The 23,450-nt window shown below is 48.1% G+C and overlaps 1 protein-coding gene and 1 pseudogene across 1 annotated transcript in view; both read right to left on the bottom strand.

Annotated features, from left to right (window-relative positions):
- Positions 1 to 23,450, bottom strand: part of AGPAT4 (1-acylglycerol-3-phosphate O-acyltransferase 4) — a 146,110-nt gene that overhangs the window by 28,838 nt on the left and 93,822 nt on the right. Inside the window, exon 3 of the mRNA XM_008007752.3 lies at positions 7,300 to 7,469. Coding sequence (XP_008005943.1) covers positions 7,300 to 7,469 — 170 coding nt within the window. The remainder of the gene's footprint in view (positions 1 to 7,299; positions 7,470 to 23,450) is intronic.
- LOC140713138 (putative uncharacterized protein encoded by AGPAT4-IT1) lies at positions 1,135 to 4,060 on the bottom strand (annotated as a pseudogene).

Here is a 23,450-nt window from a genome sequence, read left to right as displayed (position 1 = left end):
AACTGAGGTCTCTTAAGTGGAACTTCGAAAACAGGTGAGATGTTCCTTAACAATAAAGCAGGCTCAACAGCCTGCCTTTGAGTTCTTTGTTTTCTTAACTACCAGCTGGAGACACTGTAGCAAATGTTTCAGTTCCCTGGAGCCCCAGACAAGCCATCCAGCCCTATCGCTCCAGAGTCCTCCTGAGTCCCACATAGCACAGCCTCCATTCTAATGTATGGTGCGTAAGCTCATCGAATTGGAATTTTCAACCCAAGGCTGCTCTGTCTATGCAAAGGTATTAAGAAGCTCCCTATGCCAGGCACTCTGCAGGTGCTGAGAACACAATGCTGGTTAGGATTACCTTGACCTTGAGGTGCCCACAGTCTAGAGGGAAGGGAGAAGCAGAAAGCTTTCAGTTTCTGTGTTCCATTTCTGCCACTAAACTCTGCCAGTAAGTTGTTGTACAGACCCCTTCTGACAAGAAAGGTGTGCGCAAGAGAGGATGGTATGGGCCTGGAATCTCCGAAACCTGCCCCAAGTCCCAAGTTATAGCAAAATGCAGAAAAGACTGGAGCTCAAAATAATGAACCAGTTTCTGTGCACGCATGCATGTAGGTGAGAGATTCCTTTTTTTTTTTTTTTTTTTTTTGAGACGAAGTTTCACTTTTGTTGCCCAGGCTGGAGTACAATGGCACGATCTCAGCTCCCTAGATCGTGATTGTAGATCTCACAATCTACAATCTCTGCCTCCCTCAAGCGATTCTCCTGCCTCAGCCTCCCAAGTGGCTGGGATTATAGGCGGCCACCACCATGCCTGGCTTGGTTAATTTTTTGTGTTTTTAGTAGAGCCACGGGGTTTCACCATGTTGGCTAGTCTGCCCTCGAACTCCTGACCTTCAGGTGATCCACCTACCTCGGCCTCCCAAAGTGCTGGGATTACAGGTGTGAGCCACCATACCCAGCCTTTTTTTTTTTTTTTTTTTTTTTTTCTGATATGGAGTCTTGCTCTGTTACCCAGGCTGGAGTGCAGTGGTGCAATCTCAGCTCACTGCAACCTCCACCTCCCGGGTTCAAGCGATTCTCCTGCCTCAGCCTCTGGAGTCGCTGGGATTACAGGCGCCCGCCACCACACCCAGCTAATTTTTTTGTTTGTTTTGTATTTTTAGTAGAGACAAGGTTTCATCATGTTGGCCAGGCTGGTCTCGAACTCCTGACCTCAGGTGATCCACCCACCTTGGCCTCCCCAAGTGCTGGGATTATAGACTCCATTCTTGCCAACTGCAGTAGCACAAGTGTGCCTGGCCTTGCTCACACTGCATTCCTTTCTCTTGCTTTCTGCCTTCTCTCATGCTGAGAGGAAAATGGTGTAGACCTTACACTGCCAGAAAATTCTCAAGAGAGTCTCAAAACAAAATGAACGCTGTCCCACAATTAGTCACAGCCGCAGGGGAAATGCATACAGCAAACACGAAATGAAAGCACTCTCTAAGAATTCACCTCAGGCTGGAATTAGAGACTTATCCTCTATCCACGTGGGGCAGAGTACGTGGGGCTCTTGCACTCCTGATTGGCCTCCTCCAGCCAACCTGCCCCCATTTACCAGGCCCCATACTATTCTGGGTTTGACAGGCATGCAGATGTGCAGAGAGAAGAGGACCATTTGGAGGACGAACACGGAGGCTTGAACCAGCAGGATACCGATCACTCCTGGCTCTGCTTTGAGGGGCCATGGTCATGGCTGTCAGGACACAAAGATGGGAGAGGAACTCCCTGCAAAACCCTTGTCCACCCTGCCTGGACACAGGTCCTCATGGCCCCTTCCCAGTTTCTCTTCTGAACGGGCAGCCCAGCCCTTGTGGGATGGCGTTAGCCCTGCCAATGGGAAGACAGAGCAGAAGCAGTACAGGGGCAGGTGGGAAAACAGGATGTCCCCAGGACAGAACGTAATAGGAGCGACTGGCCTTGCCCAGCACTCTGTAGCCAATAGGTGCTTGCTGAACAGTTGCAGGAAGCACAGGCGGATGGGGCATCAGAGGGCCCTACGCGCACAGCAGGTGGGAGTGAGAAAGGGGGGCGGTTCATGGGATGATACTGAGTCGGTATACAGCAGACATCACAGGCTGCGACCGTTTACTGAGGCTGCGCACAGAAGAAGCCCCGTGCTTTAAGCAACCCTGGATTTATGACTGGTGGGATCAGACTCTGGCTTGTTAAAGACACTGCCAGAGGATCCTGGTCAACAAAGATGATGACCCCGGTGTGTCCATCGTGGGACTGGACTTTTACAGGCGAGCATGTGCTACCACCTCCAGGATGGTAGTCGGTATGAACCCACGGTGCAGCCATAGTCCCGTGAGCTGCCCACTACTTGCCGTGGCCGGTGGTTCACCTGGCTACCTCGGTCATCACCATTATCGGGTTCCTCACCCACGTGATTCCAGATCCCAGCACACCTGCCAAACCAGTGAATGGTAAGAGGCAGAGGGTGGCATCCCTGCCCACTCCTGCTGCCTGCACAGCTGAGGATGAACTCGCATGATGGCGGGAAGCAGAGGGCATCTGCCATACACTTAGGTGATGCCAGCGGTGAGGAGGGTGAAGACCACCCTACAGAGCTGACAAAACCATGGCGGTGGGCGTATCTGCCGAAAATACTCCTCCCTATGTAGAAACTTCTAACTTCTCTTCAGCCAAAGGGCACTTGACAAGCGCACGTGTGAAGAAGCTGGGGTAAAGGCGGGTGAAACAATGCTGTGCTGCATGAACATGGTCTCCTGGAGAAACCACACACAATCAACACTCGCTGGACACGGATTTTGAAGGTATATCAACTGCTATCGTTGTCATCATCAAAAATCCTTCTGTTTAAAGAGGCAGTACAGGGCTTCCCGGGCACCCTCACACGCAGGCCCTCTGCCTAGGAGGGATAATGCCACTCTCCCCCTCTCACCTTTCTCTGTGCAAAGAAATGCAATCCTACTATTTTTCATTTGTTTTATTTATTGACTTATGTTTATAGAGACGGGGATCTCACTATGCTGCCCAGACTGGTCTCGAACTTCTGGCTTCAAGCCATCCTCCCATCTTGGCCTTCCAAACCACTGGAATTACAGGCGTGGGCCACTGTGCCAGGCCAGAAATGTAACATTTCGATCTGTGTTCAGGCCCAGCTGTATTACATGTTTACTAAGAGGGCAAGGGAAGGTCTCAGACCAAACGTCATGTCACCGTGGGGTGGGCGGCCGCCGAGGGGCCCTGTGATCCTGGCCTCCTGGCATCCACGCCCCTTGCCCCCCACCCCACATCCCTGAGGCATGGGCTGTGCTTACTGATCCACTTCCAACAAACAGTCTGGATAGAAGGGATGGGAGGTCTCTCCCGGGCCCCGGTTACAGAAGCTTCGTGGCTCCTGCCCGGGTGCCCACTCACTCTCTCTCGCATGGCTCACCCTCAGGGGTGCACTTGCCATATTCCGGGAAGCCCTGTGTTTTAAAACAAGCCTGTGTGGCGAGGGATGGAGGCCAGGCAAACCCGTGAGCAAGCTTGGAGGCAGATCACACACAGGCCCCTCCTGAGAGGCGCTGCCAGGTCCCCCGCTCAGCTGCACCTGGATTCCCGACCACACAGGCAGGGGATCTTTACGACACGCTTGTTGTTTTAAGCCGCTATGTTTTGGGTCTCGTCACGCTGCCATGGATAACTAACCCACATGGCTTCTTTAAGCATCTGAAGACAAATATCCCAGTTGGCCTGGCAGATAAATATTGCTAATATAATAATAGCTACCGCTCATGGCGTGCTTGCCAGGGCCTGGTGCTGCCCGGAGACTGAACAATCATGCTCTTATGTAACCAGTCGGGGCCTGCTAAGGGAAAACAATAAGCAAACGGGGACGTGAAGCCTCAGGAACCTGACCTGTGCTTGCACACCACGGTTTGTCGGGCACCTTAGTGACCTGTGCCCCAGCTGACCGCGTGTCACTCTCACCTCCAGGGGGGAAAGGTTCAGCGTGTGACTCCAAGATCAACCAAAGCCTTCGAAGCCCTGGCACACGCCAGGAAGCGCCAGCTCCCAGGAGAACCAGAGCCTCTGGGGACAGGCACTGCAGTGAGCAGTGGCCACATGGGATCTTGACTACATTTAAAAGGTTGAAAGCCTCTTTGTTAAAAAGACAATTCCGTTACTTTCCCCCAAAAGACCAATTTTACATTTAAAAATGCCACTTTCACGAATTTCTGCAAATTTCATTGACTTCAATTTAAACTCATTTCCTCTTGGGCTGTGATAGGTGAGGATGAAATATGCCTGGTCAGGAACCTTCTTCTGTTCCTTTCTTCTTTAAAAAGCAAATTCCACAGACTCCAGAAGGATCTCAACATCATGTGTTATTTAAGAAAAAACAGAAAGATGAATGAGGTTTTTCTTTTTTTTTTTTTCTGAAGGTCATTGAAGATAAAAGATGCTGCTGAACAATGAATATAAGGCAATGCTGTTCCTTACCCCTTCCAGGGTGGCAGAGATGAGAACTAGCCATCTTAGCCACCGTTATGTGTCCACCTGGGCCACAGCTCTCCAGTAGCTGGCAAAGCTGTTCCCTATAATGTGGGGAGGGCGTTCCCTGGGAGGGTACGGGCTGGCAGCTCCCATCCGCCCTGGCCAGCGCCTGCCATGTGCCTGCCCCACTCTGTCCTCTCCCGGTGCCTGCTCTGTGGAGCACCTTGCTTTGTGAGAATGTGCAGAGCAATGGCACTGGCTGTTTCTGTGGTGTTTGGAGAAGAGAGGACTCAGGGCTTAAGGAAGCATTTTAGCAAGAATCCAGAAACCCCAAGGCCCCCACTGAGCAAGGCTCCCAAACTTCCAGCGAGAACAGAAGAGGCATTGCCCTAGCCCCAGGCTCCCAGACCTGCCTATTTCACCTGTAAGTGGAGCCCTCAAAGATTCTAATCCTAAGCATAGTTTCCACCATCAGTGGCAGGGCGCAGACCCCCTGACACACAGCATTGTTGTTTGGGTGTTGACAGTAATGAGTGAAGTCCTATAAATACAGTATCACTGACGAAATCAAGGGTGGAGAGGTGTGGTCCCTGGGCCACAGGTGGGATGGGCGCGCTGTTGACTTGCTTTCCGGCATCAGCGCTCCCACCCTTATGCTCCGAGTTGTAAAGTGATCACGGATTCAGAAGCCTTTGGGAGTAAAACCCTAAATGGTGCTGAGATTAAATTCTCACTCCACGAAAGTCTCCTCCTGTCTCTGGGCTATGTCCCCTCTCTGGGCCTGGGTCCCTCCCTGCATGTGTTGCGGGGCTCACCTTCTCCCTCGTCTGTGCCTGTCCCTGTGCCTGCTAGTGCTGGGCATCTGGGTGCTGCTCCAGCATCTCTGTGCATGGCCCTGCTCTGCCAGCTCCTGCAACGCCATCCCCAACCCCAGGAAGGTGCGGGTGACTCGCACCTCTCAGAATGAGGCCTTCGCATATCACAAGCCAGGAAGGTGTTAGAAACCTGGTCCTGACTGCAGCTGGCCTCGGTCGTTTTAGGATGGTCAGGGCCCTGTTTCTGGAGCAGGTCTTGGGCCCCAGGGCCCCTGCTTTTGTGCCCCCAACATCTTCCAGGGGAAAGAGCAGAAGCTTTGAAAGCAGACTTAGGAGCTATTGTCCTCGGGCAAATCACTCAGCCAAACTGAGGCTCTAGGGATTTATTTATAAAATGTGGATAATAATATCCTAAGAATTAGAAATTACAGAAATAAAGTGAACAGCACACGGAGTGAGCTCGTGGGCGTAACACCACCAAGGGGCAAGCAGGGATTGGAAGGCACCCCCAAGTTCAACAGGCTTTCTGTTCTACCTCAGAGACTCCTGGTCCACGAATTATGAATGTTTCCCCATTCTAAGCATGAACACTACCAGAAGGTACTTACAAAGCCTGGAAAATCACCAGCTGCCTCTAAACTACAGTTTGAATTCCAGGAGACGCTGGCACCTCAGAAAGCCTAGCTGTAAAGGTGGTAAGACAAGGGACCTGACAGCCAAGACACACCAGCACCCCATACCCTTCCTCCTGGGCAGGAGATGAACCCTGCCATTCACCCCTGGGATCCATGACGGGGTTAGGACCATGACATTCTAAGGGGTGATCTCTCGTCAGAGAGAATAAATCCACAAAGCTGTAACTCAGATCTCTGCCCAAGTTCTCCACATCAGAGAATGGTAGTTACTAGAATGTTTGCTCTTGTTCCTAGAAATATATTTGCGCATGCGCGCGTGCACGCACGCGCGCACACACACACACACACACACACACGTGTACACACAAGCAGATATCAAGTTAGCCCTGGGAGAATAAATAGGAAAACAAAAGGAGAAACAGTGGGCAGGAGGCTCTCTTCACCTGCCTCCAGGAACCAGACCCACTGAAGCTTCTAGTCCCCTATGTCCTCCATGGCCTCATGGCCCCTATCTCGAATCTTCTATATTCTAAACACCACGATTTTGTCTTCAGGGGATACCAAAAAACAAGGTGATTTCAGCAGCCCCCTTATCTATCTACAGGGCATTGTTCCCGGGTGCAAAACCTCATCTCCAAGTACTGGATCAAACTCTTAGGACCTCTCCTGGCCCCGGACCAATGGACACTGTGATTCCTACTGGAATAGCTGAGTGCCACAGATGGCTTTGATACAGCTATGTGACACAGGCTCAACCGTTACACGCTGCAGTGTGTTACAGATGACAAAAGCCAACTGAAGAGACCCTGTTCCAAAGGCATGCAAGCTACGTGCAAGAAGTCAAACTAGTCGGGGAAAAAAACAGAATTTCAGAATAATTCTGAATTTTGCAGTTCACTCTCACTTAGGGACTCAAAATTCTTAAGCCTTCAAGGATCAAAATGCAGAGGTGATGTCTGCCTATTAGCCAAGGAGGCAGCAGAGCGTGGAATGAAGAAATATGGATGGGAGTGAAATCCAAATCTAATTACAGCTGTGTGGCTCTGGGCCGAATATTAAGCTCCATATGACTTAGCTTTTAAAAAATGGAGTGTGGCACATCATCTAATCATGTTGCTGTAAGGATTAAATAAATGAATCGCATGTAAAATGGCTGGCAGGTAGCAATTGTCGAGTACCTCCTATGATTGCCCATAAGAAGCTGTTAAGCCTGACTCCAAGCCAGAATAAAAAGCAGTTTATTAGGACCATTCCATCAAGTAGAAACTCTGTTGATTCTTCTGCAAGTTCTGAACCACCAGGAGCAAAAGGACAAGTGGTGGGGCTGAACCAGAGAAATGTGTGAAGCAGGGACGAATGTACTTCCAACTTACCCCTAAGAGCCCAAAGCGTTCGGACAGGCTCCAGCCACAGAGAAAGTCAATTTCAAACTTGTGGTTGAGAACCACGATGGCATTTTCCTTCCCATACTTGGGGTAGGCGCGCGGGTCCGTGAAGATGGTGCATTCCGTGCCCGACCACCACTCCAGCAGCATCACCAGCTCTGGAACAAACCACAATAGACAGACGTTTACTACACACAGCCTTGTCCTGGGAGCCCTACTGAGAGCAGGGCTCTGCCCTCCCAGCTAGGGGAGAAAGCAACTTCTAGGGGCAAAGTTCTGCATCCTTGCAGCACAGACCTTGGTCCTTGAAAGGGTTCAGAGTGGAAGGAAAAATGAGAAAGACTTCACAACATTCTCCAGGGAAGAAGAGGAGGATGTCTGGAGAAGGTAAATGACTTACATTCCTTGATTAAGTACCTTGGGGGAAAATACATCAGAAAGCCAGAATCCGTCAAGAATTCATGCCCTTGTGTTTACAGAACTCTGAAAGGCAGCGTGAGATGAGGCACAGAATTCTTAATATGCTGGAAAATCACTAATTGGGATACTTATAAACTCCATCAAAGAATATTAAATACCCAACTTTCCTCTCCCATTTCTGACACTTGAGGGCAGGGAAAGAATGGAGAACGGTAGATCCAGCCGCAGGAGCCCAGCACCTGCATGGCAGAGGGAGTGAGAGTCAGCCCATGACAGGTCTGAAGAGAACTGTCAAAATAGTCTTTGTAGGGGCTTGTGAAAAGAAACAGATTCTGTTTTCGGGCAATGACGACCACTTGCAGCTTCTTCTTCAGTGATGCCTCCCATCCCGGGGACCTATTCTTAATCTGGCAGGCTCAGGAAAAGCTATCTATGGTAGAAATTTTCCAGATAAACAGCTGAATGTGGGTGACGGGCTTCGAAATGGGCTCTTACAGTTGATGGTGTTCAGTAGGGGGTGGGCGCCTGTGTGCTCTGCGAGGGTTGTGCCTCCTCCCTGTTTTTTTTTGTTTTGTTTTTTGAGACGGGGTCTTGCTCTGTCACCCAGGCTGGAGTGTAGTAGTGTGATCACGGCTCACTGCAGCCTCAACCTCCTAGGCTCAAGTGATCCTCCTACCTCAGCCTCCTGAGTAGCTGGGACTACAGGTGTGCTCCACCAGGCCCAGCTAATTTTTTTTTTTTTGTACTTTTTGTAGAGATGCAGTTTTGCCATGCTGCCTACTGGGTAGACTCCTGGGTTCAAGCAATCCTCCCACCTCAGCCTCCCAAAGTGCTGGGATTACAGGCGTGAGCCATCATGCTGGGCCATGTGCCCCCCTTTTTTAATCACCAGTTAGTGAAACATACATGCAGCAGAGGACCCATTCCCTCCCCACCCCATCCCCACCCTACAGGCAGGTGCATTTGGCCTTGACTCCAACGGTAAGCCTAATATCGTAGCTCAAGTGGCTGTCATCGGAAACTTTTCTCCTCCAGGTTGGAGGCTGGAGGCTTGACGTGGAACACCAGAGCCCTCCAGAAGGCATCACAGTCCAGTTTTTATGCAGTGAGCACTGTGGGACTTTGGACAAATTAACCTCATAACGCCACAGTGTCTTAACCTTTGGAATGGGGTTGCCCCAAAGCGTTTTGTGAGCATAAAACACATAACACATAGTGTGTGCTCAGTATAGAGCACATTGTAAGTTCCCAGCAAACTGAAGCTATCGGTCTCCTTAAAAATGAATAAAACGACTCCCCTTACTTCTCCAGAAGTGAACAATAAAAAGTGTCTACTTATTTCTAGGAACTGAGAAAATATCAAGCTCCCATTCAGTTGTTCCACCAGGCCACGGCATTGGTGGAACCAGAAGCACAAGTCAAGGAACAGTGACGCATCCTGGGAGTTGGTTGTGGGGGCAGGAGTGGGGAGGGGGGCTAGGGTAACAACATGCAGTCTAGCAGGGCAGCCTGACAAAGGGACGGAGGGACAATTTGTTACCATGGGGTACAAAGATGGCTGTAGTGCTGGGCTGAGTTTTCCTAAGCGCAAGGATGGGAAGGATCAATCTATTCCATTACTGGCCAAGGAGCACAGACAAGCGCCGAAGCACAACTCCACAGGGAGTCAGGGAGACAAAGCGGATGCTTCCAAGAGACTCCCATTTCCTATGTGTCACAGGCCAAATGCCTCTCTGTGGGACTCCTTCCTGCCCAAGGCCACTCTCACCGCCCCCTACCCCACTCACATGTTCCCCAGCACCCTCCACAGCCCTACCACAGCTGTAACTACAGCATGAGGCTGTCTCCCCTACTACAGAGCACAGGCGCCACGAGACAGCAGCTGTACTGTCTGGTCCACCCCGACCTTAGCCTCGACTCCAAGACTCAGCAAGTGCCTGGCACATGGATGCTTTCGACAAATGGCACGTGATTACCTAATGCGCGCAAGCACTCTGTGAGATTCAGGAGATGAGCAAACATTCAGATCAGATCCTGCCCCCCGGCCAGCTTACTGTCCAGCGAAAAGACAGCTACACAACCACAAAACAACGTGACAGGGAAAGGAAAAAGGCCTGCTAATAGGATGGCTGCTGAATATTGTCCTCATGGATTTGGGAGTCAGACACATCCAGGCTCCGATCCTGGTGGAGCCACTTACTACTCGTGAGACTTCGGGCATGCTTCTCAGCGTCCCCCTTCTCTGTAAAACAGGGACAGGTAAACGCTGTTAGAGAGGCTGTGGATATTAAATAAAAACATGGACTCAAGGCACCTAGCACGACATTGGGCATAGTAGGCAATCCACAAATGGATAGCTTTTTAATTACTATTATATGCATGATAATTTCATCACACACAAAGGCTCTGTGACCACTGAAGGGGAGAGGAAGGGTGGGGAAGAGACAGAGGCAGATGGAGAGAAACCCAGAGTAAGAGCATCGCAGAGACTTCTGGGTTACCAGAGTAAAGAGTTATGATTTATGATTTCATTCTAAAGGCAACATAAAAACCACTGGAGCACACACACCAACAACCAATTTGCATTTGAAAAAAAAATCACTCTGACTGAAACAGGAACAGACTGGAACAGGGAGGCCAGCTAGGGGGTAACTACATCAGCCCAGTGAGATGGGACGGTGCTGGGACCAGGTAGGGGAAGACCAAATTTCCCCCTCATCTCAGTAGGCTGTTCACCAGACAACTAAACTCTGAACCTCATTGGATAGAAGAGTTTTATTTCCCTTTTTTCTTTTTTCCTTCCTTTCTTTTTTTTGAGGTGGTGTGTCACTCTGTCACCCAGGCTTGAGTGCAGTGGCCCAATCATACATAGCTCACCGCAGCCTCAACCTCCTGGGCTCAAGCCATCCTTCCACCTTGGCCTCCCAAAGTGCTAGGATTACAGGCATGAGCCACCCCACCTGGCCCATGTATTTTTTTTTTTAATCAAATATTTCACTTTTCTTTTTTTAATTCACAGAAACACATTTATACAGTCACATTGTAAAATGATTCGAACAACCCAGAAGTATGTACAAGAAAATATAAAATTCCTCTAAATAGCTTTGGGATGTGTTGATTAAGTTGGCCTGGACTACGTTTCCCAGACTTCCCTTTCTTGGATATTTCTGGTTGGGGGCACCACAAGAGACACTCTTGGGAGGTTTGGAAGGTGGAAAGGAAATAGCACCGTTTGTAGGTCATGCATGTTTTTGCTGATCTGCTGATTCATGTCTTCAGTGCAAAGCAGCAGCTAGGCCTGCTACTTCTCCTCCTTCCCCTGGATCCCCCACCAGCTTCGCTGAATCCCAGGCCAGGTGCTTGTGTTTTCTTTCCTCTGTGATGAAGATCTCAGCTTCTGCAGGACATCCACGCCATCAATGCCAGATGCAAAAGAACTCATGCAAGTTTTAGCCCATTCTCATGGGGCTCCAGCTCGTGGTTGGTGGTTCCAACATCTTGATCTCTCCCACTTTCTATCCATCGCCCCTTCCTGACTGCCTGTCCTGTGGACTGCAAGCTCCAGTATCACATGCAGATAAAACTGAATAAGGCCAATGAGATGATGTCCACATCATCTCCCAGTGGTTTTGCTTCTCTTATTGAACCCTGACTGAGAGACATTTCCTCTTTACCTCCCCACCCTCCCTCCCTTCTCCAAGGTTAACCATTATGAACAGTTTGGAAAATAGTCTTATAGTTTTTTTTCCCTAGGCATTTATACACATGTGCGTGCACACATGCACACACATACACATACTCAAAAAGCTTTGCCTTTAGTTGAATGGCTTATCAGCTGATGTTTTAGTCGGATGTTCTTATGTAAATATACTGCACACAGCTTACAAATATCTCCATGAATTTGGGTTTCATTTCCTTTCCTGTGTGGTTGCTTTCAATGCCATCAGCCAGAGCCTTGTCTCTACAGCCAGACAACCAGCTCCACCCAGCAGCTGCTTCTCGTGCTGAAGAGCCCTACAGGAACTGCTTCCATTTGAGGTGGGATGTCTGTCACTCAAATTAGACGCCTCTTTTTACCATCATGCATCAAATGCCAGGGCTTTCTAACTGCTCAGGGCTCAGGGCATGCAGCATTTCAAGCACATTCAGCCTGTCCTTCCACTTTCACCATCAGTTCAGTGGCTGCGGATCTTGGAATTCTCTGCCTCGTTCTCTTCGCACAAGATTCTGTCCCTGTACGCTCACTCCATGGAAAGGGCAATGTCACTTTCTTTCAAAAGACATATTATTTAAAACCTCCAATTTAACTTAGAAAGTTACCAGTGGGCACCTGGGCAATCCATCCTGACCAGGAGCTATCAGCAGATGCTGCACAGCAGAGAGGACTGTAAGAAAGCAGGACTTTCTGTTGTTTAGTTAAGGGAAAATTACTTGTTGAGAGTTTCAGGGTGCAATCCTGTAACTAGCGTTACAATGCCAGGAGCCCTACCTGGGTAAATCTAAGAGAAGCAAAGATAAGGTATTTGCTCTTTGTCTTAGTCCATTTTATGCTGCTGTAACAGAATAGTTGAGACTGGGTAATTTATAAAGAACAGAGATTTATTTCTTATAGTTCTGGAGGCTGGGAAGTCCAAGGTCAAGAGGGCTGCATCTGGCATGGTCCTTCTTGCTGTGTCATCCCATAGGGGAAGGCAGAAGGCAGAAGGGCAAGCAAGCATGTACTCAAGTGAGAGAAATAAGGGAAAGGAACTGAACTCATCCTCTTAACAGGAACCCACTCTCTGAATAACTGACCCACTCCTGCAATAACGGCATTAACAAGGGCAAAGCCCTCATGACCTAATCACCTCTTAAATGCCCCTCATCTCAACACTGTTTCATTGGGAATTAAGTTTCTGGCTGGGCATGGTGGCTCACTCCTGTAATCCCAGCACTTTGGAAGGCCAAGGTGGGCGGATCACGAGGTCAGAAGATTGAGACCATCTTGGTTAACACAGTGAAACCCCATCTCTATTAAAAAAAAAAAAAAAATTAGCCGGGCGTAGTGACGGGTGCCTTTTAGTCCCAGCTACTCAGGAGGCTGAGGCAGGAGAATGGCGTGAACCCGGCAGGCAGAGCTTGCAGTGAGCCAAGATCGCACCATTGCACTCCAGCCTGGGCGACACAGCAATACTCTGTCTCAAAAACAAAAAACAAAAAACAAAAAACAAAAAAACAAAAGATTCCAACACATGAACTCTGGGGAACACATTCAGAACACACCAACCCTGAAACATTTACCTTCTTGTCTAGGCATCCAAACTAACTCACATTAAGGAACCAGAAAAAGCAACCAAGGCTTTAACTTAATAAGAATTGGAGCCATTTGGTAGTTAATTGAAACACAGTATATCTGGGAATGAAAACAATGCATCAAATCACAATAAAAGCAGGAGAAGAGGAAAGAGGGAAGGGCCTCTGACCTCCTACAGAAAAGCCTAGAAGCTGTAAATGACGTGCACTAAGAGGAACCCTCTGTGGGAGAAGTGCAAGGAGGAAGGACATGGTCAGCAGAGATCCCAGGATCTGGAGACTCTGGGTCTTGCCCTTTAGGATGAGTGAAATGCATGGCCCAGCCACGGACACGTCCACTCAGGGCAGTGACCTCCACACCTGCCAAGCACAGGGGGCACCCCATCCAGGTCTGGGGTACACACAGACTGTGGGACTCACTGCAGTGTGTAGAGGGCATCCCAAGGTGCACACACTGCAGGGAATCCCAGGGAGCCAGGGCCACCAAGGAAGCCTGTCCCTAACCAGGACGGCCACCTGGGAAAGGCCAGTTGGCCAGAAAGTCCACAGGACAGAAAGGGAAGCCTGCCACCCGCAGACATGCAGCCAGGGCTTCTTCAATATCATATGGCAATTTTTGAAACTTTTGTCATATTTTTATTATTTTTATTATTTTTTATTATTATTATACTTTAAGTTCTAGGGTACATGTGCACAACATGCAGGTTTGTTACATACGTATAGATGTGCCATGTTGGTGTGCTGCACCCATCAACTCATCATTTACATTAGGTATATCTCCTAATGCTATCCCTCCCCACTCCCCCCACCCTATGACAAGCCCTGATGTGTGATGTTCCCCACCCTGTGTCCAAGTGTTCTCATTGTTCAATTCCCACCTATGAGTTAGAACATGAGGTGTTTGGTTTTCTGTCCTTGTGATAGCTTGCTCAGAATGATGGTTTACAGCTTCATCCACATACCTACGAAGGAGATGAACTCATCCTTTTTCATGGCTGCACAGTATTCCATGGTGTATATGCGCCACATTTTCTTAATCCAGTCTGTCACTGATGGACATTTGGGTTGGTTCCAAGTCTTTGCTATTGTGAATAGTGCTGCAATAAATATATGTGTGCATGTGTCTTTATAGCGGCATGATTTTTAATCCTTTGGGTACATACCCAGTAATGGGATGGCTGGGTCAAATGGTATTTCTAGTTCTAGATCCTTGAGGAATTGCCACACTGTCTTCCACAATGGTTGAACTAGTTTACAGTCCCACCAACAGTGTAAAAGTGTTCCTGTTTCTCCACATCCTCTCCAGCACCTGTTGTTTCCTGACTTTTTCATGATCGCCATTCTAACTGGTGTGAGATGGTATCTCATTGTGGTTTTGATTTGCATTTCTCTGATGGCCAGCGATGATGAGCATTTTTTCATGTGTCTGTTGGCTGCATAAATGTCTTCTTTTGAGAAGTGTGTATTCATATCCTTTGCCCACTTTTTGATGTGGTTGTTTGATTTTTTTCTTGTATATTTGTTTAAGTTCTTTGTAGATTCTGGATATTAGCCCTTTGTCAGATGGGTAGATTGTAAAATTTTTCTCCTATTCTGCAGGTTGCCTGTTTACTCTGATGGTAGTTTCTTTTGCTGTGCAGAAGTTCTTTAGTTTAATTAGATCCCATTTGTCAATTGTGGCTTTTATTGCCATTGCTTTTGGTGTTTTAGTCATGAAGTCCTTGCCCATGCCTATGTCCTGAATGGTATTGCCTAGGTTTTCTTTTAGGGCTTTTATGGTTTTAGGTCTAACATTTAAGTCTTTAATACATCTTGAATTAATTTTTGTATAAGGTGTAAGGAAGGGATCCAGTTTCACCTTTCTACATATGGCTAGCCAGTTTTCCCAGCACCATTTATTAAATAAGGAATCCTTTCCCCATTTCTTGTTTTTGTCAGCTTTGTCAAAGATCAGATGGTTGTAGATGTGTGGTGTTATTTCTGAGGGCTCTGTTCTGTTCCATTGGTCTATATCTCTGTTTTGGTACCAGTACCATGCTGTTTTGGTTACTGTAGCCTTGTAGTATAGTTTGAAGTCAGGTAGCATGATGCCTCCAGCTTTGTTCTTTTGGCTTAGAATTGTCTTGGCAATGTGGGCTCTTTTTTGGTTCCATATGAACTTTAAAGTAGTTTTTTCCAATTCTGTGAAGAAAGTCATTGGTAGCTTGATGGGGATGGCATTGAATCTATAAATTACCTTGGGCAGTATGGCCATTTTCATGGTATTGATTCTTCCTATCCATGAGCATGGAATGTTCTTCCATTTGTTTGTGTCCTCTTTTATTTCGTTGAGCAGTGGTTTGTAGTTCTCCTTGAAGAGGTCCTTCACATCCCTTGTAAGTTGGATTGATTCCTAGGTATTTCATTCTCTTTGAAGTAACTGTTCACTCATGATTTAGGAGTTTGTTCATGATTTGGCTCTCTGTTTGTCTGTTATTGGTGTATAGGAATGCTTGTGATTTTTGCACATTGATTTTGTATCCTGAGACTTTGCTGAAGTTGTTTATCAGCTTAAGGAGGTTTCGGGCTGAGATGATGGGGTTTTCTAAATATACAATCATGTCATCTGCAAACAGGGACAATTTGACTTCTTCTTTTCCTAACTGAATACGCTTTATTTCTTTCTCTTGCCTGATTGCCCTGGCCAGAACTTCCAACATATGTTGAATAGGAGTGGTAAGAGAGGGCATCCCTGTCTTGTGCCAGTTTTCAAAGGGAATGCTTCCAGTTTTTGCCCATTCAGTATGATATTGGCTGTGGGTTTGTCATAAATAAATAACTCTTATTAGTTTGATATACATCCCATCAATACCTAGTTTATTGAGAGTTTTTAGCATGAATGCTGTTGACTTTTGTTAAAGGCCTTTTCTGCATCTATTGAGATGATCATGTGGTTTTTGTCTTTGGTTCTGTTTATATGCTGGATTACGTTTATTGATTTGAACATGTTGAACCAGTCTTGCATCCCAGGGATGAAGCCAACTTGATCGTGGTGGATAAGCTTTTTGATTGCTGCTGGATTTGGTTTGCCAGTATTTTATTTAGGATTTTTGCATTGATATTCAAAGATATTGGTCTAAAATTCTCTTTTTTTGTTTTGTCTCTGCCAGGCTTTGGTATCACGGTGATGCTGGCCACATAAAATGAGTTAGGGAGGATTCTCTCTTTTTCTATTTATTGTAGTAGTTTCAGAAGGAATGGTACCAGCTCCTCTTTGTACCTCTGGTAGAATTTGGCTGTGAATCTGTCTGGTCCTGGACTTTTTTTGGTTGGTAGACCATTAATTATTGCCTCAATTTCAGAGCCTGTTATTGGTCTATTCAGGGATTCATCTTCTTCCTGGTTTAGTCTTGGGAGGGTGTATGTGTCCAGGAAATTATTCATTTCTTCTAGATTTTCTAGTTCATTTGCGTAGAGGTATTTATAGTATTCTCTGGTGGTAGTTTGTATTTCTGTGGGATCAGTGGTGAGATCCCTTTTATCATTTTTTATTGCGTCTGTTTGATTCTTCTCTCCTTCCTTCTTTATTAGTCTTGCTAGCAGTCTATCAATTTTGTTGATCTTTTCAAAAAAACCAGCTCTTGGATTCACTGATTTTTTGAAGGGTTTTTTGTGTCTGTATCCCCTTCACTTCTGCTCTGATCTGAGTTATTTCTTGCCTTCTGCTAGCCTTTGAATGTGTTTGCTCTTGCTTCTCTAGTTCTTTTAATTGTGATGTTTGGGTGTCAGTTTTAGATCTTTCCTGCTTTCTCTTGTGGGCATTTAGTGCTATAAATTTCCCTTTACACACTGCTTCAAAATGTCCAGAGATTCTGGTATGTTGTGTCTTTGTTCTCATTGGTTTCAAAGAACATCTTTATTTCTGTCTTCATTTTGTTATGTACCCAGTAGTCATTCAGGACTGGGTACATGGAAACTGAAAAACCTTCTTTTTACTCTTTTTCTCTGAACTTTTCTTCTCACTTCATTTCATTCATTTGATCTTCAATCACTGATACCCTTTCTTCCACTTGATCGAATCGGCTACTGAAGCTTGTGCATGCGTCATATAGTTCTTGTGCCATGGTTTTCAGCTCCATCAGGTCATTTAAGGTCTTTTCTATGCTGTTTATTCCAGTCAGCCATTTGTCTAATCTTTTTTCAAGGTTTTTAGCTTCCTTGCGATGGGTTTGAACATCCTCCTTTAGCTCGAGAAGTTTGTTATTGCCAATCATCTGAAGACTTCTTCTCTCAACTCGTCAAAGTTATTCTCCGTCCAGCTTTGTTCCATTGCTGGTGAAGAGCTGTGTTCCTTTGGAGGAGAAGAGGTGCTCTGATTTTTAGAATTTTCAGCTTTTCTGCTCTGGTTTCTCCCCATTTTTGTGGTTTTACCTACTTTTGGGCTTTGATGATGGTGATGTACAGATGGGATTTGGTGTGGATGTCCTTTCTGTTTGTTAGTTTTCCTTCTAACAGTCAGGACCCTCGGCTGCAGGTCTGTTGGAGTCTGCTGGAGGTCCCCTCCAGTCCCTGTTTGCCTGGGTATCACCAGTGGAGGCTGCAGAACAGCAAATATTGCAGAACAGCAAATGTTGCTGCCTGATCCTTCCTCTGAAAGCTTCATCTCAGAGGGGCACCCGCCTGTATGAGGTGTTAGATGGTCCCTACTGGGAGGTGTCTTCCAGTTAGGCTACTCAGGGGTCAGGGACCCACTTGAGGAGGCAGTGTGTCCATTCTCAGATCTCAAACTCCGTGCTGGGAGAACCACTACTCTCTTCAAAGCTGTCAGACAGGGATGTTTAAGTCTGCAGAAGTTTCTGCTGCCTTTTGTTCAGCTATGCCCTGCCCCAGAGGTGGAGTCTACAGAGGCAGGCAGGCCAGTTCGAGCTTCCAGGCCACTTTGTTTATCTACTCAAGCCTCAGCAATGGTGGACGCCCCTACCCCAGCCTCACTGCCACCTTGCAGTTTGATCTCAGACTGCTGTGCTCCCAGTGAGCAAGGCTCAGTGGGCGTGGGACCCTCTGAGCCAGGCACGGGATACAATCTCCTGGTGTGCCGTTTGCTAAGACCATTGGAAAAGTGCAGTATTAGGGTGGGAGTGTCCCAATTTTCCAGGTACCGTCTATTACGGCTTCCCTTGGCTAGGAAAGGGAATTCCCCGGCCCCTTGCACTTCCCAGGTGAGGTGATGCCCCGCCCTGCTTCGGCTCACACTTGCATGGGCTGCACCTACTGTCTGACAAGCCCCAGTGAGATGAACCTGGTACCTCAGTTGGAAATGCAGAAACCACTCGTCTTCTGCATCACTCATGCTGGCATCTGTAGACTGGAGCTGTTCCTATTCGGCCATCTTGCCGTGGTTGACTACTTTTGTCATATTTTTAAAATTTCAGTTTGCCAAATTTTGCAGATGTTATTTTGACTGTGCTGCTCCCTGAGGGCTCAGTGAACGCTGTCTCTCTACAAAGCAGTCACACTCGAATCTGCTCTTCCAGCCACATCTGGCTCCAACCAGTTGCTGCTGCCTGTTCTACAAACCCCACCTGGAAACCTCACAGAGTTGGTGCCCAGTTCCTCAGGGTGATGACCGGAGAGGGTGCAAAGCACAGTAGGTGACCTCTGCGAAGTCCCAAATCATTGCCTGCTATTTAACCACTGCCTGCTATTTAACCATTGCCTGCTACTTCAGGGGCCGACTGAAGAACAAAACTCAGCGGGCCATAAAAAGGTATATTCAGAGGCACAGATTTGGTTTTATTATATTTGCTATTGTGCTGTTCAGCTTAAGAGGCTACTAACAGGAAAAAGAAGCAGATAGACAAAAAGAAAGTGACGTTAAGGAAGAGAAGCCCCTGCTGTCCTATCTGTAAAGATGGCAGAGGAAAATGATGGCATAATGCTTACTGAGTTCGTTTCCAACATGCGTGGGTTGTAGCCCATGCCCCCAGAATTAGGACATGGGTGGCTGGGAGCCAAATCCAGACACAAGGGCCCAACACCACTCTCTAAGGTTGCTGAAGACACTAAAAGCTGTGATTATACAAAAGACAATTGCGGTGCAGGGGGCTAGAGAAGGGAAAAAGGAAGATCAGAGTATGCGATCACACCTTGACCTCAGGCAGAGCTGTGGTCAGTTCCTTACATAGGACATACAGATTAAAATGCCCACCTCAAAGGTTTGGTATGAAGAGCAGATGCTAAAATATTTAAAGCACTGAATAAGCACCCTGCATCAGTCAGTACATTTTTCTTTTCCTGATTTCTACTACATTTGACCTTTGAACAACATGGGTTCATACTTCATTGGTCCACTTATACATAGATTTTCTTCCGCCTCTGCCACCCCTGAGACAGCAAGACCAACCCCTCTTCCGGGCCTCCTTGGCCTACTCAACACGAAGACAAGGATGAAGACCTCTATGATGATCCACTTCCACTTAGGAATAGTACATACATTTTCTCTTTTTGATGATTTGTTTAATCATGTTTTCTTTTCTCTAGCTTACTTTAGAAGAATACCAGATATAACACATATACAAAATATGTGTTAATCAACTGTTTGTTATTGGTAATAACCATCAGCTGTAGGCTATTAGTCCACTGTGGGCTATCAGTCAACTGTAGGCTATTAGTAGTTAAGTTTTAGGGAGCCAAGAGTTACATGTGGCTATTTGACTCCAAAACAAAATAAATAATTTAAAATCAGAGAAAGACAGGAAAGAAATTAAGACGCATGCCCTGAATCCACTTCTAGGCAGCCCTGAATCTGCTCTTCCCAAAGCCCTCCTTGTTCTCAGCCTCTACTCCTCTCTAAGCAGTGGCAAGACCTGGCCGCATTCTGGTCAGGATTCCAGGGGTCCCTATCTCCCTGGAGACCCCAAAAATATTTCAAGCCTCCAGGCAAGCTCGTCCCTGACGCAGATGGAGAGGGGTCTTAGGCTCCCCTTCCCCACCATTCCCCAAGGCTCCTGCTCCCTCCTCGCTCCACCAGGTGGGCCCAGCTCCTCTCTCCAGCCCATTCCAGAAGTGCCATGGAGAATTCTACTAAAACAGGGGAGGCAAAGACCCTGTAGGAAAGACCTCACTATCCAAACGCCGCTGATGGAAGCCCTGAGGAGTACAGAGTTCATTGTTCAAGCACACGCCAATAGTCAGAACCTCCCACAGCTGCAGATATGGGCGCCGTGTTACACAAGAAAATGGCCTTATGATCATTAACTCTGTCCAACTTTAACAATTATATAATTACATAGGTGTCTGCTATGAAATATAGTATGTATAATTATATATTTGTAATAACCTTTTATCATTTAGCTTTTAACTGATAATAATTTAGGTTAAAAATTAAAGCCCTCATCCTTAGAAGCATCCAAAATGCCAAAGCAAAGCTACTACGTTTCTGGCGCCTGAATGTGGTGTCGTTCTTCCCTGTGGCGGTGCTGGAGGGCCGGCTCTCTCCCCTGGCATCACAAGGGGGCTAGGAGACAGGACGGTGCCTTCACACTCACAACACCCTCACCTGGAGGTCGGTCGTCAAGTTACAGGGTACCCACCAGACACTCTCTGTGCCTGATAAATAAAGCCAAAACAGACTTGGTTTTATTATATTTGCTATTGTGCTGTTCAGCTTAAGAGGTTACTAATAGGAAAAAAGAAGTAGATACACAAAAAGAAAGGGGAGTTAAGGAAGAGAGGGGGAGTTACAGGAAGAGAGGCCTCTGCTGTCCTATCCGTAAAGATGGAGGAGGAAAATAATGGCACCCTCTCCAGCCATCATCCTGAGGAACTGGGCATCAGCTCTGTGAGAGGGTCTGGTTTTTCTCAATAAAAATTAATAAAAACACAAAGTGAAACTATTAGCACAGAATAAAGAGAAAGGTGCCACCCAGCTCTAGCCCGAGAGTTCTAGACGCAGGTGTGAAATGGGTCCCAGCAACGCCATGACGGAGAACAGTGCCCAACAGCCCAGTGCTTCTCTTGTGTCCTGGTGCTCAACGCAGCCTGGGATCGCTGAGGGAGACGGGCTGCCTGCTGCTCCATCGCCTGCAGGTTCTGTTGTGGTGCCAAACAGTCCCTTTGTGCACCAGGCAGCTAGCTCCAAGCTGTACCACACTTACACTTCCTCCCTTGTCCCCACTCTGTCCCCTCTTCTAAACCTCCGCATCCCTCCAGGCTCAGTTCACACCCATACTTCCAGGAAACCTCCCCTGGGCATCAGGCCATGGAGACATGGTGGGGGTAGGGGGCAGGCTTCCTAACTGCCCAACACTAAGTGAGCTTGGCTCCTATGGGCATTTGTTGGTATTTTATTTTTATTTTTAACTTCTTAAGACAGTCTCGCTCTGGTGCCCAGGCTGGAGTGCAGTGGCGCGATCACGGCTCACTGCAATCTCCGCAACCAGATTTCAGCACTTTCTGCGACACCAAACTGGGAGCCCAGCTGTGCCTGCCCCATCCCAGAATCTCCCAAGCATCTGCTCCTCCCACTCACATGTCCACACCATCAGATGGCGCTCAGGCTAGAAACGCAGGGTCAAAGAAGGCCAAGCTATTGAAAGCCATCAGGATTATATTAGGGGGTGATTTTGCCCCCTAGCGGACAAAAACTGGTTCTTGGAGGGGGTATGGGGTGGACAAAAATCTTACTCTTTTACGTGTAAAGCACAGATATGTCCACAGCACATGAATGATAGTCCCTCTGCAGTATTAAAGCATCATGGGAGATGATTAGGGGAAAAAAGTGTCTGAAAAGGCTCCTTAGAGGGGAAATAATAAAAACATTTGAGTAGCACCGCAACCCATCTTTGACCCAGACCTGTCTGCTCTGAACAGGCAGCAGGGCAAAGCAGATTCTTGACGACACCAGTGCTCAGCAGAGCCCAGCCCCTCACCCCAGCACGTCGTCCCAGCCTCTCATCCTATCCCCTCACCCTAGCCCTGCATCCCAGCCTCTCACCCTATCCCCTCACCCCAGCCCTGCACCCCAGCCTCTCACCATATCCCCTCACCCCAGCCCCTCGAGGTGCCCATTTCCATGCCGCATGTGCCCCCAGCAGGGGGTGAAGGAACCACCTCGGCCTGGAGTGCTCTCTGGAGCTCACGGGTAAAGGGCTGCTGCCATAGGCACTACGTCCAGCTTGGCGCAGCCTGGCTCTTGGAGCCTTCCAAAGAGGGCAGGCAGCCAGCGGCTGGTACAATAAGGCCTGAGAGGTGGGCAGTGCTGCTCCCTGCCCGTGACACAGCCTCCAAAACCCAGGAGAGGAGAGGGACACTGGGCACTGCTTTTAGAAGAGAGCCCTGACATCTGGAGATTACAGCACATGGACGCAGAGTAGACAACTTCAGGAGTGGACACGGCTTCCCACCCCAGGGTGGAAAAAAAACCTCACAGGTAGAGCTTTCAGAATAGGAAGCGCCAAGGCATGCCACTGGCTTGAGTGAGGATAACAAGAGGCAGGGAGAGGCCTGGCACTTCCCACCCTCAATGCACCTCAATGGGAGAAGAGGATGAGGAAGGGCCTAGAGCTTCCCCCGCCCCCACCACCACTGCCACTCCAGTGTCCTGACATGGAGATTTTAAACTCCCTTCCCACAGAGCAGCCCAAGATCATGAAGCCACAACACCATGTGTTTCTGATGACCCAGGCCTGAACCAGTTCATTTTCTTATCCATCAGGTGCTGATGTGCAGCCTGCTGACACCCAGTGCTGCACAGGAGCTTGGATGTGGCAGGGAGCAAAACAATCCTAGTGGCCAACCAATACACACACAGCCAGTCATATAACTATAGAAAGTGCTGTGAGAGGCCAGGTGCAGAAGCTCACTACAGTAATCTCAGCACTTTGGGAGTCCCAGGCAGGAGGAGCACTTGAGGCCAGGAGTTTGAGACCAGCCTGGTCAACATGGTGAAGACCTGTTTCTAATAAAAACACAAAAATTAGCTGGGCATGGTGGTGCATGCCTGTAATCCCAGCTACTCAGGAGGTTGAGGCAGCAGAATCGCTTGAACCCAGGAGGTGGAGGCTGCAGTGAACTGAGATCACGCCACTGCACTCCAGCCTGGGTGACAGAGAGAGAGGCTCTGAGAGAAGGGAAGGGAAAGGAAAGGAAGTGAAGAGGGGGAAGGGAGGGCATGAAGAGGGGAGGGGAGGGAAGAGGAGGGGAGGAGGGGAGTCGAGGAGGGGAGGGAAGGGGAGGGGAGGAGGGGAGGGGAGGAGGGGAGGGGAGAGGGGAGGGGAGAGGGGAGGGGAGAGGGGAGGGGGGAGGGGAGGCTGATCCTTTTGCAGGGCCTAGAAGGCCTCTCAGATGACCTGTATGTGAGGAGAGACCTAAGAGAGAGGAGCTTAGTGGTGGGTGCTGGTGACGTTCTGTGCAGCCCTGGCCTCCCCTGGCCCTGCCCTGGAACCCCC

The sequence above is a fragment of the Chlorocebus sabaeus genome, chromosome 13 (assembly GCF_047675955.1).
Source record: "Chlorocebus sabaeus isolate Y175 chromosome 13, mChlSab1.0.hap1, whole genome shotgun sequence".
In the NCBI taxonomy this organism is placed as follows: domain Eukaryota; kingdom Metazoa; phylum Chordata; class Mammalia; order Primates; family Cercopithecidae; genus Chlorocebus; species Chlorocebus sabaeus.
The sequence above is the reverse complement of the archived record's forward strand: the minus strand, read 5'-3'. Positions and strand labels throughout refer to the sequence as shown.